Source organism: Hevea brasiliensis, chromosome 14 (assembly GCF_030052815.1).
Source record: "Hevea brasiliensis isolate MT/VB/25A 57/8 chromosome 14, ASM3005281v1, whole genome shotgun sequence".
NCBI lineage: Eukaryota > Viridiplantae > Streptophyta > Magnoliopsida > Malpighiales > Euphorbiaceae > Hevea > Hevea brasiliensis.
The window spans coordinates 81,967,348-81,986,659 of record NC_079506.1 but is presented as its reverse complement, the minus strand read 5'-3'; the positions used below and the strand labels follow the sequence as shown (position 1 = coordinate 81,986,659).

The following is a 19,312-nucleotide window of genomic DNA, read 5'->3' as shown; positions in this document are numbered from 1 at the left end:
TTCATTGATATAAAGCAGATTGTTAAGAATTTAAAATTCAATCGATATCGAATTGAAGTTTAACAGGTATATTATTAATATTATAATAAATTTTATCATAAAAAAAATATTTAAAATAAAATTTTTATAATGAAAATTTTATTTATATCAATGAAAAATAATATATTAAAATTTTAGGAGAGGGAGAACAAGAACCACTTCAGGATGCTCTACACTTTATATGACTGTGAGTATGGTAGTCCTAAACCCACCAAACAAACTCTCCTATTTGGCAGCTGGAGACTCAAGAACCTAAAGGCATGTTCCTTTGTGAAAATTTTGAATAAATATTTCTCATGTTTTTCATAGAAAATGAAAACTGAAATTTTCTTAAATATAGAAAATGAAAAACAAAAAACTGTTTTTCACAAGTTAAAGAGTTCCCTCCCTCTATATGGTCTTGTTGGCAAAGATATTCATCAACCATCACATTCCATAAACTGATTTTAGGCAGGACCTCATTCATCAAGACAAGAAACCGAAACTCATTTACAACTTAGAAATCATAGAAAAGCAGAATCTTGCAGTTGCAGATCATTGATTTACTCAGATGGGGATCACTCAACATGGGGGGATATCAAGAGAAGGAACAGATAAACCTCAAAGCTCTAAAGAAGAGCTTATATAGTTTCTCTGAAGTGAAAACCTCATGCAATTTTCACAGTAACAATTTGCTAGAAGATGTTAACCCTGAAGTGACTTGATGGATCCAGAATAAAGGGAAAGGCCTTAAATGTTAAATTCTCAGTATTGTTGCATCAGCTATTGGAAATTAGTTGAATACTTTGGTTGCTAATAGTACAAGAATCTATTTACAGAGATATGGATAAATTAAAGCACAAATAAACGGCTCCCTGACAAAGGAAATTTTTAACTTATTTTGCAACTTACAATGCATAACTATGTGGCCTGTCATTGAATTACAACACAGTAAGAATTTGATGTGGCTTTGACATAACATCTGGATATAGCAGATCCGGGAGGACTCATCTTTGGAAATCATACAGATGAAGATTTCCAGAAATCAATGGGCTTCCGTTGCTGAAGTACAAAATACTTTTTATTAAAAACAATTACACATTGCCAAGCTATGACATATATGCTTCATGTACGCCACATGTATTCCCCATCACCAGAAACCATTTTTTTGGCCATCTAGACTGAAGAGATAACAGGAAAGCCTTTGAGGGAAATGAAATTTATATTTAGCTTAAGATTTACTTATTCGGTTTAGAGAATAGAATTACAATTCCATGCCCTTGGATAGCTTTTCTTATGTATGAAATTTGTATTCCAAAAACTTGGAAAATATCTGTTCTATACAAAAATTTTTACACATTCAAAACTTGAGATTGTGAAGAAAATATTCCATAGAATAATTATTCCAAAATTAAAATTTGAACCAAAGCTAAGAATAAGCTATTCTATTCCCCTCTTACTCCATGCTAAATGAAGCTTTAGACTTTGGTACAGTGAACAATCTTTGTGAATACTTTTGCCTAGCTTGGCTTGATTCAATGGCTAAAGGTATATTGTCAGGTTCGAGTGCCCACTCCCTCAATCCCCCTATCTAAAAAAAAAACAAAAAATCTCCAATTTTGTACTTGCATTGCATCCCCTCAAACAAGGGCAACTACCACATTACTTGAGCTGGCTGAGCCAGCCTGGCTAAGCCTTAACCTGGGCTTCCACATAACTCAAAACCCAGCCTAATAGCAATTTGAGCCCCACCATGCCGCATTTAATGTTTTAAATTTGTAAGAAAAACAAAACAAACAGCAATAGGATGGTGAACCTAGAAAGGATTTAAAGCATTTGTGCCTCAACTGATAAACAGGCAGGTCTTGAGCCCACAGTACATGTTATTTATTAATCACTGGGTCCAGGACTGCCTGGTCCAAGGTTAGGTAACTTTCCTAGTCTGAAATAATGGCTGCCTTATTAAGCTTTTAAATGGCCTTTTTAAGTGAAATGAACATAATTTACCTGGGCAATTGGCATCTTTGCTCTAACTGAGTCGATCAATGCCAAATCGATATCAGCCACAGTAATACCTGTCGAAAGTCGATCTGCAACACAAAAGTAGAATCATATATATTCATTAAAACTTGCAAAGGAGCAAAACCAATTGAACAAATCTCATAAAACAAAAGCATCAAGTTGGTAAGAAGAAGAAAGCAAGAAAAAAAAAATTATAAATGAATGAGTTGAACGACACCAAATAAAAAATTTAGCAATTTAAATAGTTAAATTCAAAATTACAATTTTGACTCTTAGGAAAGAGGGCACTTCCTTTAAAAGTATAAGCAGGTGGCATTTGCAATTGTACTAGAGATGCTAGTTCTCACCTGGCAATCGACCAACTACTGTTCCCCATGGATCAATTATTAATGTCTCACCATGGCTTTCTCTTTTGTCATTATGCTTTCCAGCTTGTGCAGCAGCTATCACCTGATAATGTACACATTGCAAGCAGAAAGATGAATTACATGCAGTGTAGAAGCCAGAATTTTTTGTCAATGTGGGGTATCATTCATATGAAGACAATACGTACAATTTTCAATATAGTACACCTATATGTACACAGAAAAGTAAATTCACCTAAAAAAAGAATGCACAAAAAAAAAGAAGAAACACTTCATTAACTAAAAAGTTGAAATAAAAGTAATGAAATAGTCATTTCTAAAAGACAAATTTTGAAATAGATTAATATTTTTAGATAGTGAAAATTTACAGAGTAAATGCCTTTCCCTTCCCCTTTTTTTTCATCTTTCACATTACTGATCAGCCATCACTTTTTGGTACCTTTTACTTGATTTTTACATATGCTACTTTATTTTTAAGTAAACAGAGGGGGGGGGGTTGTTGGTTGGGGGGTGGTTTGGGGGAGAAGAATTATTGTGTCTTTTAAATGAAACTTTTAGCAAGGTTCAATGGATCTAGTGGGTTTGACTTTGATAGAAAAAATTTTGAATATATGTGATGACAAAGTAATGTTTTAGCAGAGGCATCAAATAAAAATCAATAAATTGTTGAGCAAAGTACAAAAAGTACCATGTAGTTAGGGTGATTTCAAGTAGGGTTCTGTGGTATGGCTTTGACAAACTAGTACCACATGGTTCAGTCCATTAGTAAAGAAGGTCCAAACATTCTAACACCACTAATGGCTGCTGACACGGCACTATTTTTCTGTCCACCTGGTCTATAGCGACATCAGCAGCAATTAGCCGTATTAGGGTGTTTGGACCTTCTTTGCTAATGGATTAACCACATGACTCTAGTTTGTCAAAACACAAATTACATAGTACTTTTTTGTACTTTTCCCTAAATTATTTATACAAATTATTGAAAATCTCACAAAAAGACTAAACTTTTCAAAATTTCAATTGGGGTACTTGCCCCCACTTCTTAATGCATAGCACCATGATTACGTAAAGGATAGATTGTCCACAAACTAAATTTATCCCATCACCATCAAGTAAAGAGTATTTATGCAATCGATGTGATAATGGATTATCACCAATCCCATTAGTTAGTTCAGTTAAAGTGCAAATGAATTTCATACATAGCACTGAGTCTCAATTGCACGAGCTCGAAGCAGAATCTCCCAGTGTGCCTGACCAGTAATTTTTGTAAAAGCTGCAGGTACCAATAGAACCTGCAGAAAATGGTAAAAGATTCAACATTCAAGAGTTAGATGCTAAAAACCAAGTTTTACTGCTATGTTAAGAAATTAAAATAAACCTGTGCTTCATGTTGGAACCTGAGCTGTTGGTAAAGCTCTGGGAATCTTAAATCATAGCAAACTGATAGACCCAAGCATCCAACAGGGCTATCAACTGTAACTATATCTTTTCCTGGAAACATATTTGATATAGATTGATTATGTATATAAAATTGTACAAAAACACACACTAATTAATAAAACAAGAGACCAAAATGTTCCTAAAGCCACGGATATTTTGTGAATGCATTGAATCACCGGCAAGGCAACCAACAATATGAATGCAAATACCTTGACCCATGAAAATATAGAATCATAAAATCTCTTTCCAGACTCAAGATCATCTAGCATGCATGCCACATTCAATAATAAACATATAGACCAGTAGTCGGGTTATATATTTGCAGGAAAGATTTAATTAAGGAGGAATAAATGTCAAAAAGGATTTTAAACCTTTATACACACACACACACACACACACACTATTACGTTGTATAATGAACCATATGCAACGACATCAGGCTCGATGACAACAAAACAGAGGACAATACTCATATTACAAGAAAATCAGACACAGAAAAAGAGCTCACCAGCTTCTGTAAAGCTACTTTCCTTGTACACCCTTCCGCCAGGAACATCTACATCAAACCTTCATTTAGAAAGAAAGCTTTCATTTAACCTATGGTGTTAATTATGATATATCATTTAACCTATGGTGTTAATTATGATATATCATGGAGGTGTTATGTATATGTTCAAATCAATTGAATTCAGAAACAATGATGTGATACAGCAACATCTACTTTGGATAAGCTTAGACCTGGCCACAGTCCAATTTTGAGCTGTGGCTGGGACAGACCTGAACCAGACTGTTGGGTCCTAGTTCCCAACAGTTCCAGTTATCTATGATTCTGGCTCAGTACTGGTCCAGGCTGGAGGTTGTTCAGGTGTTGGGCCGGTTCCAAACCGGCTGAAATTACATTTTATATAGATTAAGGAGAATTATTCAAAATTAAGAAAATTGAGTTATATTATTTAAATAAAATTTATTACGTACTTGTTTATACAAAGAAAGCAAATAAAAAAAATTGACAGATACAGATTATTTAGTATTAGGATTCTAATACATATATTTTTTTATTATTATTACAAAGATAGCAATTAAAAAAAATTACATGTATTTTTTGAAGCAATTGAGATAATTTTTTTTGGTGTGATTAGGAAATGGAATTTTAGTTGGTATTTATAAACAATTTGCAATTTTTTTTTTACAAATGGTAAAATGGCAAAGGTGAAAATATTTCAAAAAAAAAAAAGAAACAAAAATGGTTATGTGACTGTTGCTCCTCACAAGGCACCAACATGCCTCCTCTCTTTGTCTTAGGTGGCACATGCAAGTAAGTTAAAAAAAAAAAAAGGCAGGTTGAGTCAGACCAGACCACCAGGCTGAACCACCATTCTGATCCGGTCTGGTCTGATTCATGGTTCAGGATGGAAGGGACCAAGACTGGCCCTCCCCATTGCAGTTCCAAGCCATGTTGGGTACGTGAACCGGGCAACAGTCTCAGGTCTGGGTTTGACCATTATCAACTCTATTACATTTTAAAAATTTCTCTTGGGGTTTTCAAAGAGATAAAACCCTCATTTTAGTCCATTTCTATTTAATCTGTTATTCAATTCTCTATTAATCTATTTTATTTGTCTACTATCTGTTATGCTATGTAGAGCTGAAATAAAATAGTATGTTTTAAGCATCTTATTACAACCCATTTTCCCATACATCAATTTCACATCCGCATCCATTATTTAGACCAACACAAATTATTTTCATCCTTCTATTTCAGTTATCCCAACCAAAATTACCTCCAGAACTTTCTTCTTTATCATTGAGAGTCATCATATAGTATCATTTTTCATCTTTTCAGGTATGGGAAAATAGTTCAAGATCCCTTGAAGAGGAAAGAGATTCAGGTTGCAGCAATTATATGTATGATATTTGATCCTTTTTCACACTTTTCTTTTGCAGACATGCATGATTTGGGGTACTGAATTTTCATGTTATAATGATGTGTGTGCTATTGTATTCACGAATGTACTAAATCAAACTCAATATGAACTTGTTGCTGTTTTGAGAAAAGGAGTTTTCCCCAAACCAACCACATTGGATGAGATACTCAAAGATGTTTGGAGATTTAAAATGATTGTCAACAAAAGGTATAGGAGAAGAATATAATGAAAATGACAATGTAATGCTTCTTCATATTTCTTCTCATAAGATTAAGTTTTTCTCTTCTCAATGCAAAAAATGAAAGAAAGCCATCTTGTTTACGCAGGGAGGCTGTTGTTTATGCATTCTTAGTAGCAGCAACTGTTGCATTTGTAAAGGTGCAAGAATGTGTATGTGCACATGTACATGACCACCTGTAAGTATTATTGACAACTGTTTTATGGTATGATTGCTATCTTCCAACAACTACCAATCCAACAAGAAAATGAAGTCACTGAACAAGACATATTTTTTTCACTAAACATGTCACTTCAAGAAAATAAAAAATGTGAAGTACTACATAGCATAAATTTGAAAATAAAAAGAGCAAATTTTCACGTAAAACTCACTGCAGTAAGACCTTGTTTGGTTTAATTCTATTGTCAAATTCATTTCATTTACAAATGAATATTTACAAATGAATTTCTTTATTTAATATATTTTATATTAAATATGAAATTCATTTTAAACGAAATAAATTTTGTGTTTGGAATAAATAAAATAAAATAAAATAATATAATATAATATATAATAAAAGGATAATTTTGTCACTTAAAATATATATGATTTTAAGCTTGGAATTCATTTGTAAATTTTATCAATTTTGATGAAATTTGATTTAATTATAATAAATTTCATATAATTGATTATTAAGAATTCCAAATGAATTTTCATTTAAACCAAACACAAAAATTTTAAATTTACAAATGAATTTTATAAAATTTTGTGAAATTCATTTATATCAAACACTACCTAAAGTACAATTATAAATGCTCAAAGAACAACAAATGGTGAGGAAAGAAAAAGCACCGCACTAAAATAAAGAAAAAAAATCATCTTACAAGAATATTTTCCGATAAGTGTCCCTAATGCTCCCACTGTCATCAACAATAACATGCGTGTTGCGCAGGTGCTCATCATCACATCCTTTTTCTTGGAAGCCTCCAAGTGACAACCAAATGCCAGACTCTCTGCAATCCATGAATGGCAGCCAATTACAAGTAAAGAATCATACATAGCTATATGCTATTCATCAACAAAAACTATAATGTTATATCAACAAACAAAAGGAAAACATCAAGCAGAAATGGGGAAATTACGCAGTGATAGTGACAAACCAAAAAGAGAAACCACATCCTCTAGACAATAAAGCCAAGATCCTACCTTGCTAAGGAGCAATATTGTTGCATGATTGGACCATCCAAAGGTTCCGCAACCTTAACACTATCCCCATCCTTAGCCCCAATAAAAGAGAAACTTTCTGGTAAACAAAGCAATTTTGCCCCAGCTGCTGCTGCTTCCTTTGCACATACAGATCACAAACTCTATAAATTAGCTTAACACAGTGTCTAACAGCCTCCCCACTATCACCAAGATTGTGCCATAAACTAATATTCAAGAAATTAAATTCAAAATTAAATAACCCAATTTAAAAGAGGTGAATTTTAAATAACAAGATTAAGCAAGAATCTCAACAAAAAAATTGAAAAAAAAGGGAGACGATGGCGAGTGAGTTACTTTGGCAAGACGAGAGCAGGTGGCGAAATTGGCGGCGAGGTCATTGACTGAGGTCATCTGAGCTGCAGCGACGCGAACAGTGGAGGCCGCCATGTCTGACTTGCCGGCGATGGTGGCACGTGACTTAACGGTGAATGAGCGGGAACGCACGTGAGCAATAGGACAAAGATGAGTCTGGTTCCTTGCAGTGAAGCGGCTACAGTTGAGAGAGAGACAAAATGGCATCGTTCGTTCCTTGATCGGAGAAAGATCCTGGTGATGATGTTAAAAAAGACCAAAACGACAGGTCGTTTTCATTTTCCTTCGCTGCTCTTAGGCCCTCTCTTTTTTTATATTCATGCACTATTACACTAATATTGAAATTTGGCCTCAAAGTTGCAAATCGCTAGTAGCCTAAATAAGCCAATCCGCTTGTGAGCTATTTGAAGTTTGGCTCAATAAAAGTTTCATTGAATTAAATTTAAGCTCAATTTAAATTCATGAATTAATTTATGAGTTGTCTCATTTACAGACTTGTGAGTCAGCTCGAGAGTACGCTCACTAAATAAACTCAAATTCATTCGTAAAAATATATATATTAGTTATTTCATTCTATTACAAAAATTTATTAATTTATTTATAAATATTCTAAAAATAATATATTATTTAAAATTATGATAAAATCAATATATAATATATAAAATACATTTATTAAATATAGTTATTTGTAATTTAAATTTAATTTTTTATAAAAATTAAGTTTTTTTACGAGAGCTAATCAAAATTTCAAAGCATAAACTTCATATCTTTAAATTTAAAATTCTCTCTATAAATGAGTATAGCTATTCACATACTGCTTGAGAGTTAGTTTGATAAAAAAACTCGATTTGGCTCAATTCATTTAGAGTTTATTTTTTAAACGAGCTAAACTTGAGCTTATGAATGATCGACTCGAGTTTGAAAAAATTTTAACAAATCAAACCTTAACTCTTCGAAACTCAACTCAATTTAGTTTGTTTACACCCCTATGAATCGCAAAGAGTTATAATTTGCAAGTAATTTTTATAGCAGGTTCTTGAATTTTATTTTGTGTTTCACTTCTATATCTTAAATTCAATTTATTATTATAAAATTCTTAAATTTTAATTTTATTTTATAAAAATCCCTCTAACCTGCCGTAGCAAGTTTTTAGGTTAAAAAATTAATGAAATTATCTTTTTACCTCGTTTCCTCTTACACTAAAAAAATATGGTCATTTTAGCCATCATTTTAACTTATCATAAAAATATTAATGTCATCACAATGATTTACTTTTTAAAAAGGATGAGAATTTACCATTCACCAAAAAGTATTGAAATTGCATTTACAGATGTTACCTATAACTTATAGATATTTTTTAATATATAAATCTATTATTATAGATTAGAGGGATTTTTTTTTAAAACAAAATTAAAATTTAAGGATTTTTTAGAAAAAATTAAAGTAAAGAGAAATAAGTGAAATACGGAGTAAAGTTCAGGGATAAGTGATAAAAATTAGTCTTAGTTTATTAGAAAACAAAACGGTTAAAAAAATCCAGAATTATTTTTTTATTTTTAACATTGAGTTCTTTTTTTTTTAATTTATATTTATTAAGTTCTATAATTTATACCAAATTAATTTTTGTTAATAGTATCTAAAAGATTTTTTTTTTTACTTTTTAATCTCATTTCAACTTAAAAAAAAAAAAGAAAATTCAATGATAGTAAACATTTTAAAAGTTAATCCTTCTTTGGGTGAATCTCTTATCAATAGTTCTTTGTGTGGATCTCTTGTTTCCTTCTTGTGAGAATCTATTGTTTTCTCCTTTGTGAGTATCTATTATTTTTTCATATAGTAGAGTTGTTGGACATAGTACTTTATTATTTAAATAAGAGATGATTAATGTAATGTATATATTTTCTCTTTAATAGGAAATCAAAATTTGATGGTTATTAGATCAGACTCATAAAAATATATTATAATTGAATAATGATAGATCGTCATCAAATGAAATATATTATCCACTTAATAACTAACTAAAATGTTTTATTAATACAATCAGATCATTTAAATCAATATAATTAATAATATTTTTTATTTAAGTAATTTATTTTAATTTTTCTTAAATGAAACTGTAATTATATGAAATTTTTTACTTTAAATTTGTATTTTGTACACTTCATAAAAACTCTTATTTTCTAAAAAATGACATGAAAAAGCTTTTAAAACTTTTAGACATATTCTTAAAAAAAAAAAAAAATAGACATCAAATTGAGTTGATCCTTATCCATGGACCAAATGAATATATATATTTTTTTTTAAATTACTGGTGAAATTGCATTACAGCCCAAATTGGGCAAGCTTGCACAGAAAAGATCACAAGCCTGATTACAAAGGGACCCCAAACCAAAGAGCTTGTCCGCTAAGGAAGTTCAGTACCTCACATAACAGAACCCTAGCCTCGTTCTCGGCGTCGTTTATTAGGAGAACGATCGGCCAGAGAAGCCGTCAAAGACCATGAAGAGGAGAAGCTTTCTTAGAGCTATGCAAGGCTGAAACAACCAAACAAAGCCAAGAACGAAACCCAGAGAATATATGAATATATTTATTTATATATACAATATACAAGCAATTTTATGTTGGCTTGATTAAACATAACATAGTTGAGAATTACACATAAAATCTCCAATTTAACTAATTTTGAGAATGGATTTAAATCAAATAAAAATAAACTATCACAATACTAAGCTCAATTTAAAAAAATTAGTTTTAATTATATTCAATTTATTCAAATAGAAAAAAAATATTTTATTATTAGTTAGTTATATAAAAAATAAATTTATTAATTTTTCCCCTTTTCTCTCCCTCCACTCTTACCCACTCTTCTCTCTCCTATTGTTGATATAATAGCAAGGCTTGACTTGTGGAAATAACTAGGGGAGAGCAGTTTGTGGTTTAAACCGAAAAATCAAATCGAACCGATTCAATTCGATTTAATCGGTTTGATTTTAAAATTCAATCGGTTCTGTTTGGTTTATAATTTTGATAATGTCGATTAATCAGTTCAGTTCGGTTATTTTCATAAAAAAAAATCAAACCGAAACGAAATTATTAATATATATAGGAAATCAAAGAAAATCAAACCAAATCGAATCGAACCGAATTGAAATCAAAGAAAATTGAACCGAACCTTAAGATTTTTTAGTTTTGATTTCTAATTTTTTTTGTTTTTATGTTTTATTATTTAGATTTAATGTTAAAAATATGAAATTTTATCAATTTCGGTTTGATCGGTTTAAAACCGAACCGAACCGATAATTATCGGTTCGATTTTCTCTTATTAATTGGTTTAGTTCGATTTTTAAAATTTCTAATTTTTAGTTTTCGATTTTATAGGTTTAATTTGATTTGAAACCGAACCGACCGTTTACACACCCTTAGAAATAACCAAGCAAATGAAAACAATTTGACTATGTTAGCATATAAATGATAAAATTTTATAATGAATTTATCTTCTTTTATAGGAAATTTACTAATAAGTGAGATGAAAATGACATTATTGACTTACATTACACTTTGGATTGAGAGTTTGGTGTGAGATGGTAAGTAAATTCTTATAATGTCATCATTAGTTTAAAAAATGAATGTAGATAGGGAGATTATCCTAGTTTCATGAAGGGAACACATATACCTAACCAATCATTATAATAATAAACTCTAAACTCATTTTCTTGTCTCTTTGTAGGAAATTGATATATTTGAAAGCAACATAAATTTCTGAATAAAGAAAAACAAAAACTTTTAATTTTGTCTAAATTAATCAAAATTCTATTATTATCAAAACTCTCTTTTCCTTCGCCTTTAAAGTGTAAGTAACGAGAGGTTTCCAGAATTCGAGTCTTTTTATTTATTTATTTTAAGATAATTTACCTTTATGATAAGAAATGAATATAATTATCTTTTATTGTATAGTTCATTAATTATTATTCAATATATTGACCTTCATTAAATAAAAAAAAAATTCTTTTTTTTTTCACATAATACACTTAGAGAAATATATATATTTATATTGCATTACAGTAAATAACATTGTTAAAATTCTCAAATCTCAAAAAAATTGAGATGTTGTTTGGCTGTAAAAATAATTAAGGAATGAAAATAAAATGGGTTCTCATTGTTCTTCCTCAATTTAATATTTTATGTAAGCATTAGTATCTAGTAATCAATTTTAATTTAATGACATTGAAATCATCTTGAAATTATAAAATTTTAAATTAAAATTTTATTAAATTCAAATTAAAAAAAAAATCCCAAATGAGCAAACACTCAAAAATTGTCCAAAACAAAGCTTATAGTGAGTTTGAATTTGTCTTAGCTTATGGTTCAAAATTGAGTTGTCTTTTAATTTCAAAAGCCACTAAACACTTGAAAAACATGAATGAAAACTTGATTTTCATTTTACTGGCCAAATGAAAAAACCAAAAAAAGATATATATATATATATATATATATATATATATATATATATATATATATATATATATATATATATATATATATAGTTATTTTCTACATTTTGATAATTTATTAAAATATGAAAACACTTATATATTAATTATATAAATATATATCATTAATTTAACACTGGAACTAAGTAATAAAAATTATTTTTATGAAAAATATTTTTTAAAAAAATAATTTTTATTTAAAATATTTTTTTAAAAAATAATTTTTATTTAAAATATTTTAATATATAAATTATTTTCTGCAAAATAAATAGAATATCTTTCTCCTATAAAAAATTTTTCTTGAACCCAAAAATCTGAAATCTCTTATTTTTCTTATGATATTATTTTCTTAGCAATTTTTTTTATTAATTATGGGCAATATTAATTGCTATAGTGATATATTGAAAGTGACAATTATAGCATGAATTTTAATTGCTAGAAACGTGTCTACCTTTATTTTAAAACTAATTTGCTTGTTATGAATGTTGATTCCTTAAACTCATGCCTAATGAGAGATTTTTTTTTTAAAAAGGTGATAAATAGATTAATTATATATTTAGTAAGAAATATTTCGTTTTTTATATTCACACGCATTTGAAAGCACCCCACCAACCTATAGTTAGATTGGAAATTTGAGTGGAAAGCCAAAGCAATTTCTTGCTTTTTTATCAAATTTTTGTTGTGTGTCTTGATTAGAAGGTTACCAAGATCTTATAGGGTAAACATTTTAATTTAGAGAAAGGAAACATAACTAAGAAATCAATGTACAAGTACTTAAGAAATCAATTTCTTAAAAGTAATTTCTTATTAGGTGGAGAATTGACATTTGAAAGTTAAAGACAATTTAGCATTATTATTAAAAAATAAAAAGTTTAGGAAAACTTCTTTGAGATGAAGTGAAGGATCCTTATTTATGTTTAGTATTAGTAATGTGACCCAAAGGCACATTTTTTAAATATTAGTATTATTTTTCAAAGAAGAGAAAAACTAGCATCAATATAATTGGGCTAGGCTAATATTTCATTTTTTTTTAAATGTGATAATTTGTATTTTTTAATAACTTTTATGTGTATGATAAGGTATCATCAAACTTTGTATATGGAAATTAAATTTTTTTTTACCATTTTCATATATTGATTTAATACATTTAAAATAAATAATCCTAAAGTATTTCTTAGTGAAAATGATAATTAAGAACTTATTTAATTCAAAATGCTCTACTTTATTGGAGATATACTTTTAAGAAACTTACTCCCTTATAAATATAATATAAATGTATTTGTTATATGTCACGACCCAACCTATGGGCCGGACCGGCACTAGGACCTGGGCCAGCTTAAAGCCCCCGAGGCCCGTAGTAAGCTTAACTATTCCTCAAATCCATAACCAGGCCCACAATTTTGGCCCAATATGCATATAAGATAACTTAATTAAATTGCTATAATTTTATTTAAGGCCAACTTAGCTCAGTAATTATCAGAAACTAAAATTAGGGGAGCCTAGCTCAACCCTGTTACATCATTTAGAACTCGGAAAAATTTTCATTTTATTAATACAAAAACTTAAATTCATGCAGTCCCTGACAGAATTAATGCTACTACTAGTACATGCGGAGTCCTAAATTACAAATTTAGAGAATAATAATATAATTAAGTAATATTTTCATAACCTGAGAGAAAAGGGACAGGTTATTCTGAAAAATGTCTCCTCCTGTGGCCTGGAAAAATATTGAACAGGAGTGAGCGTTCGACTCAGAGAGTAAAATATCAATTTTAACCATAATCTCTATAATTATCTAAAACTAATGCACCCTGTAGAATGAAATGCAACACCAGCAATAATTTCACATCATAACATCAAAAAGGTAATTTGGAGTACTCACGCACCCAGTAATATCAATCATAATATATGGGAGCTGATCCCCTATACAGCTCTCTTAAATCCAACTTTGGTGCATGAAGAACTCAAGCCGGACTTTCGCTTAATAAACCAAATCGGGGTCCCAGCGAAGAACTCAAGCCGTGACTACCCCCGAAGGATCGGGTCCCAGTGAAGATCTCAAGCCGTGACTATCCGTCCTATCCATAGTCCACACCACATCACACGCACGCCAACGCACGCACACTGCTCCAAATTACCACAACAACATACATGGCACTTTCACAGTTATGAATGCAACATAAATCATGCCTAAAGTTTATCTACATAGATATATGCATATAAGTGATGCATGGGCATGCTTGAACATATAATAATAGTGAAATTACAATTAAAATTAATATTTTACTCACAGTACACCGATGACTATTGTGGCTGCTGAATGCAGAAAAATAGCTGACTTCGATCACCTAATAATTAAATTATAAATTTATTAGTACTAAGTTAAGATAAAACTCTAAAGAGGCAATAGACAGCCTAATTCATGCCAAAAATCCGGCAGAGTTTCTCCTATACCTGGGACCTACCCAACCTGCAAAAATGCTCAAATAATACTTCTAAATTCTCAATTTCCATAATCACATCTCATCAATATCACATGGCCCCTCCTGGGCCCTCCAAATCAGACAATACTCAAAATCTTAAAAATTACATTTTAGTCCATATAATTGACATTTTTCAAAAATCCACTCAAACAAGCTCTAAAAATTCTAAAATTTTGCCCCGCGGTCCTTAATAATATTATAAGGCTATTGCAAAATGAATTGAAATTTTCTAATCACCCATGAATATTTTATTCAAGAATTTTACTCGATTCCATAAGTTTCCAACATCTAACATATTCTTAATTCAACCCAATTAAATATTCACATATTTAAACCTCCATCCTCAAGCTTCAACCAATTATATAAAATTTAATTATCTAAATTTCAAATAATCTTATATGCCCATATGCTAAAAATCTAACTAAAATTCATCTATATTTTTAAAAAATATTCTACAATCACTCAAAAATTCAACAAACACCATAGAATATCTCCAAATAATTTTACTTTCATCATATATTTTTCTTAGAATTTTTCTCCAATTTTTCCTGTTTAAGAAACACTGTATTTATGCTCCACAGACAGAGAAATAATAGAAATTGTCTTACCCGAAGTTTATCTGTGTCTCAAAAATTCCAAAAATTTATGAGGAAGCCTCTGGAAGTTGAATTATCTCCATAGCCCACCGGAGCCACCACTGGAACCACCGCGCACGGTGGCCGGCCGCCGATCGCCGGCGACATTTGCTGGAACTAATCATACCACCATGTTCCTGTCCTCTTCCTCAGTCCATAGGTGGTCTCGGATTGTCGATCCAACGGTCGAATCGTCGTAGATCTGACGAAAAAGCTTGAAAAACCCGAAACTTCTCTCCTCCATATCTCACTCATCCGACCTCCATTTGCTGCAAAATGGGTATTAAAAGAAAGCTCTCGGAACAAACTTTCCAACGCCACCTGAATCGCCTCGATCGGACGTCGGATGAAGTCGGAATCGCCGAAAGCCGCCTTTGTGCAGGCGTTTTCTCTCTCTCTCCCTCTCTTGCCGTGTCCGCCGTCGCCGGAGGGTCGCCGGCCAGGTGGGGAGCTGCTCGGGAGGTCGCCGGCCGGTCACCGGAAAAAGAAAGAAGAAGAAGAAGAGAGGGAAGGAGAGGGAGAGAAGAGAAAATGGGGGGGGGGGGGGGGTTCCTCCTCCCGATATATATATATTTTTTTTAATAAAAACTTTAGCAGTGACAGTGGAATTCCACTGTCACACACCAAAGTCAAATCTCATCATCATTTTTTTTTTTTTCGGTTGTTACATTCTTCCCCCTTAAAAAAAATTCGTCCTCAAATTTTCGAATAAACAAGAGATAAGGAAAAGAAGATTATTAGAACAAGCACAATCATTACTCCTCCAGCTATGCAGAAATTGATAAAACATTTATTCTTCAAACTTTTCGTATATTATATATGATATTCTATTACTCTCTGATTCTACTATGTTCTATTCATTGACCATTCTTCTGTCATCTCAGGTATTCATTATAACTCTATAACTCTCGACTTGATATCTGATAACTTTAATTAACTTTGGCGCTTACCTCACTTTTATTACGCCCTAACGTGTTTCTTGATGATTTCAGTGCTCATCCCTTTGTTTCAGTAATCTCTGTTTTCCCCAATGACATAACTTATGTTCCTTGTTCCATGGTACCTTATGAGTAGCTTTCCTGTAGCACCTAATCTAGGCATTATGTTTGAGATCTTCACTCTTCTTATGATCTCAGTGGTCAATACCTATAAATCTTCTCACTCCCATGATATTTCAAATTTTTAATCTCCTTTTGTGTCATTACTAAGGTACTTAAACCAACCTCTGTCCATCTTATGTAACCAGTCAGGTAGAGTCTCCTCCAAGGGTCAAGTGTATCATTTATCAACATTGGAAAGTAAACTGGGTCTCTCCTTCTAGGTAACAAAAGTGTTTATATTCCCTGACAACTCAATCCAATGCGACTTTATCAATTCTCACTCCTTCTCTAGAATGGAAATATCTAGACTTCTTCCTATAGCTTCTTAGTATGTGGCCTACTTCTGACACATTGGCACTCAGATCGAGGCTCTACTACTCCTTTAATCTATCATCTCATAATAACTTGTTTTAAACATCTCTTAGTGTGTTCCTAGCATACCTATTCCTCCTTATCCTAATCATTATAACTAGCTATACCTAGCTTTCTTCCTATCATTTGGATCTTATCCACTTCCTTTTCCTATTTCTGTTATTGTTGATATCCTTTCAACCTACTGCATTTATTCCTAAATCTTAATTCTATTTCACCCTTACACCTTTTTCCTTCAAGAATGTCCATCCCATCATCAACTTTAACTTTCATTTTTATTTCTTAGTCTTATCTTGATTATTAGTTCCATTACTTTGGGAATTCTAACCTTACGGTTTACTCCTACCAACACATTCTTCACCTTTTGTAACACTTATAATTAACCATAGAAAATTCTTTTTGTATCCCCTTTTTCCAACTTAACTATCAGAACATTATCATTCCCTACCAGCCTTAGTAGGAAATTGCTTATCCTGGATGGATATGAGCCCCAGAAACTATAAGTTCCATCTGAAATAACACGGCTATGGAAAATGTGTGCCATGCCTTATTTCTAAACAAAATACTTCACATGTTCATTCTCCTTAATATAATCACATATACTGCCCATAGCTTTCCAAACTTCAGACTCAACTTTTCCTATTAGCAACAATCTCATTCGCTGTAACTCATTCACAATTAGTATTGTCTCCAGCTCATAATTTAAAATAGTCACAAGCCTTAGTAGCTAACTCAATTTGACTCCTGTTATTACTCTGATCGTCTTTTCATACTTAACACTAGGTATGCACTTACAGTCATTCTCATATCAGGAAATTGTATATAAAGTGGTGCCTACCAAACTCTCAAATAACTAGGTTTCCTTGACTCAGTCTCTGTTCCTTATATAACCTTCTAGAACCAAAAGCACAAGCTAAACTTGAAAAGAAAGAAAAATATCCTCTTATATTCAACTACGCCCGATTGTCTATATAATAACGTTTAACCTATGTTTCTTAATCTTTCTCTTCAAATTTTATCATCTCCTAGCACAATTGTGCTCTACCCATAATGCATCATCTGCATGAACCCTTTACCGTACCATTGTCCTTCCTGAGATAATATTTTATAATTTCTTAACTTTACTTATACTCGACCTATGATTCATATCTATCATCGTTTATTTTGTGCCCTTAACTTTTGTTGATTCCTGAAAGATTTCTTTTACTAATAGATTCTTCCAACACTAATTCCACCCTTATCTATGGTCATTAATTTGATCCTTGAACTTTCTAGTGATTTATAACCACCCAGACTTGTCACTTCTCGATCTACCGCTACTGTTGTTCTATCGTTATTGCTTCACTGCAAAGTGATTCTGTTTGTCACACTAAAAATGTTTGCCTGACATTTATAATGAACCTCAACTACCTTTTCACTATCTCAAAAGTCTAACCTAAAGCCTCTGTGTCAGTATCCATCATTCTTTTCCTCTCATCATACCTATTTGATCCCTTAGATTGACTTTTATTCAACTTACTGCTTACTAACTTATCTTTCTCTACCTAATTAGGTAGTCCGCAATACCATTGTCACACCCTACCCCTCTGTAAGGCATAACATAATCCCGTAGTATACCTAATGAATTACTAACTTCGTCTACTGATAACCCATTAAGTACACTACAAGGGATTTTAAAAACTTTTCTTACTTCTTTTACAGTGGTGAGCACTATTTACAGGGGTTAAAAACTTTTGTGAACTGAAGTGAAACAATTAACTCATTTGATTTATTTAGAATTTCTGTAAAAATTTTGGCAGAGTGCCATCTGTATTTTGGATAAAACAGTTCTTCAGAAAACCTGTAAAAAGACACTTCAATAATTTTCCAAATCTCAACTCCAATACATTTCTCAACACAACAATTTATCAACTCAATTCCATAGAAATTTTTCAAAGTCTGAGATAAGGAAATATAATACAGTTTTTACAAGTCAAATAGCTCATAATTAATTTACAACTTCAAGGTACGATTTGAATTTGCAACTGCTCAAAACCAAAAACAAAATATACATACAGTGAATATACATTACATTACAAAATACAAAATGCGGTATACTCACTATACTCAAAAATCTCTCGCTGGCGGTACTAGCAGCCTAGTCTGCTGCCCTATCTGTCTGTCTACCTGCGACAGCAATTAAAAGCTATCGCTAAGACAATGTCTCAGTGGTGCACAACATTAACCAAATACAACTTTAAATCACAACTCATAAACCATATAAATAGTGGATACGTAAAACCATAGTTAAATTCAAGACAATGGATGTCATAAGGAATTTAAACTCCAATTCACAACTTATCAAAATTCATAATAACACAATTTAGTCAAATAGTTTAAGAATACCGTATTGCCAATTCATACACAATTTGATCAAATTACTGAATAACACAGTGTTGCCGATCAATATCACAATTTGATCAAATAACTGAATAATATCGTTTTGCAATTCAATAACACAATTCGATCAAATAACTGAATAATATCGTTTTGTAAATCAATAACACAATTCGATCAAATAACTGAATAATATCATTTTGTAAATCAATAACACAATTCGATCAAATAACTGAATAATATCGTTTTGTAAATCAATAACACAATTCGATCAAATAACTGAATAATATC

General features: G+C 31.3%; 1 protein-coding gene across 1 annotated transcript; it reads right to left on the bottom strand.

Moving 5' to 3' along the window:
• Positions 1 to 754: 754 nt before the first annotated feature.
• LOC110652007 (deaminated glutathione amidase, chloroplastic/cytosolic) lies at positions 755 to 7,869 on the bottom strand. The gene is made up of 9 exons (XM_021807498.2): positions 7,548 to 7,869; positions 7,194 to 7,330; positions 6,872 to 7,000; positions 4,354 to 4,412; positions 3,784 to 3,896; positions 3,605 to 3,697; positions 2,388 to 2,490; positions 2,026 to 2,108; positions 755 to 1,080 (listed from the first exon to the last, which is right to left on the bottom strand). Exons 1-9 carry the CDS (start codon positions 7,770 to 7,772, stop codon positions 1,039 to 1,041), a joined length of 984 nt encoding a protein of 327 aa, XP_021663190.2. The 5' UTR covers positions 7,773 to 7,869; the 3' UTR covers positions 755 to 1,038.
• Positions 7,870 to 19,312: the final 11,443 nt, after the last annotated feature.

What these genes read in the sequence shown, in the direction of transcription:
- LOC110652007 (XM_021807498.2), bottom strand. Translation starts at nt 7,772, where the DNA reads ATGCCATTTTGTCTCTCTCTCAACTGTAGCCGCTTCACTGCAAGGAAC. An exon ending in CAATATTGCTCCTTAGCAAG is followed by an intron (nt 7,001 to 7,193) that starts GTAGGATCTTGG and finishes CATGGATTGCAG; the next exon opens with AGAGTCTGGCATTTGGTTGT. An exon ending in AAGTAGCTTTACAGAAGCTG is followed by an intron (nt 3,897 to 4,353) that starts GTGAGCTCTTTT and finishes ATATGTTTCCAG; the next exon opens with GAAAAGATATAGTTACAGTT.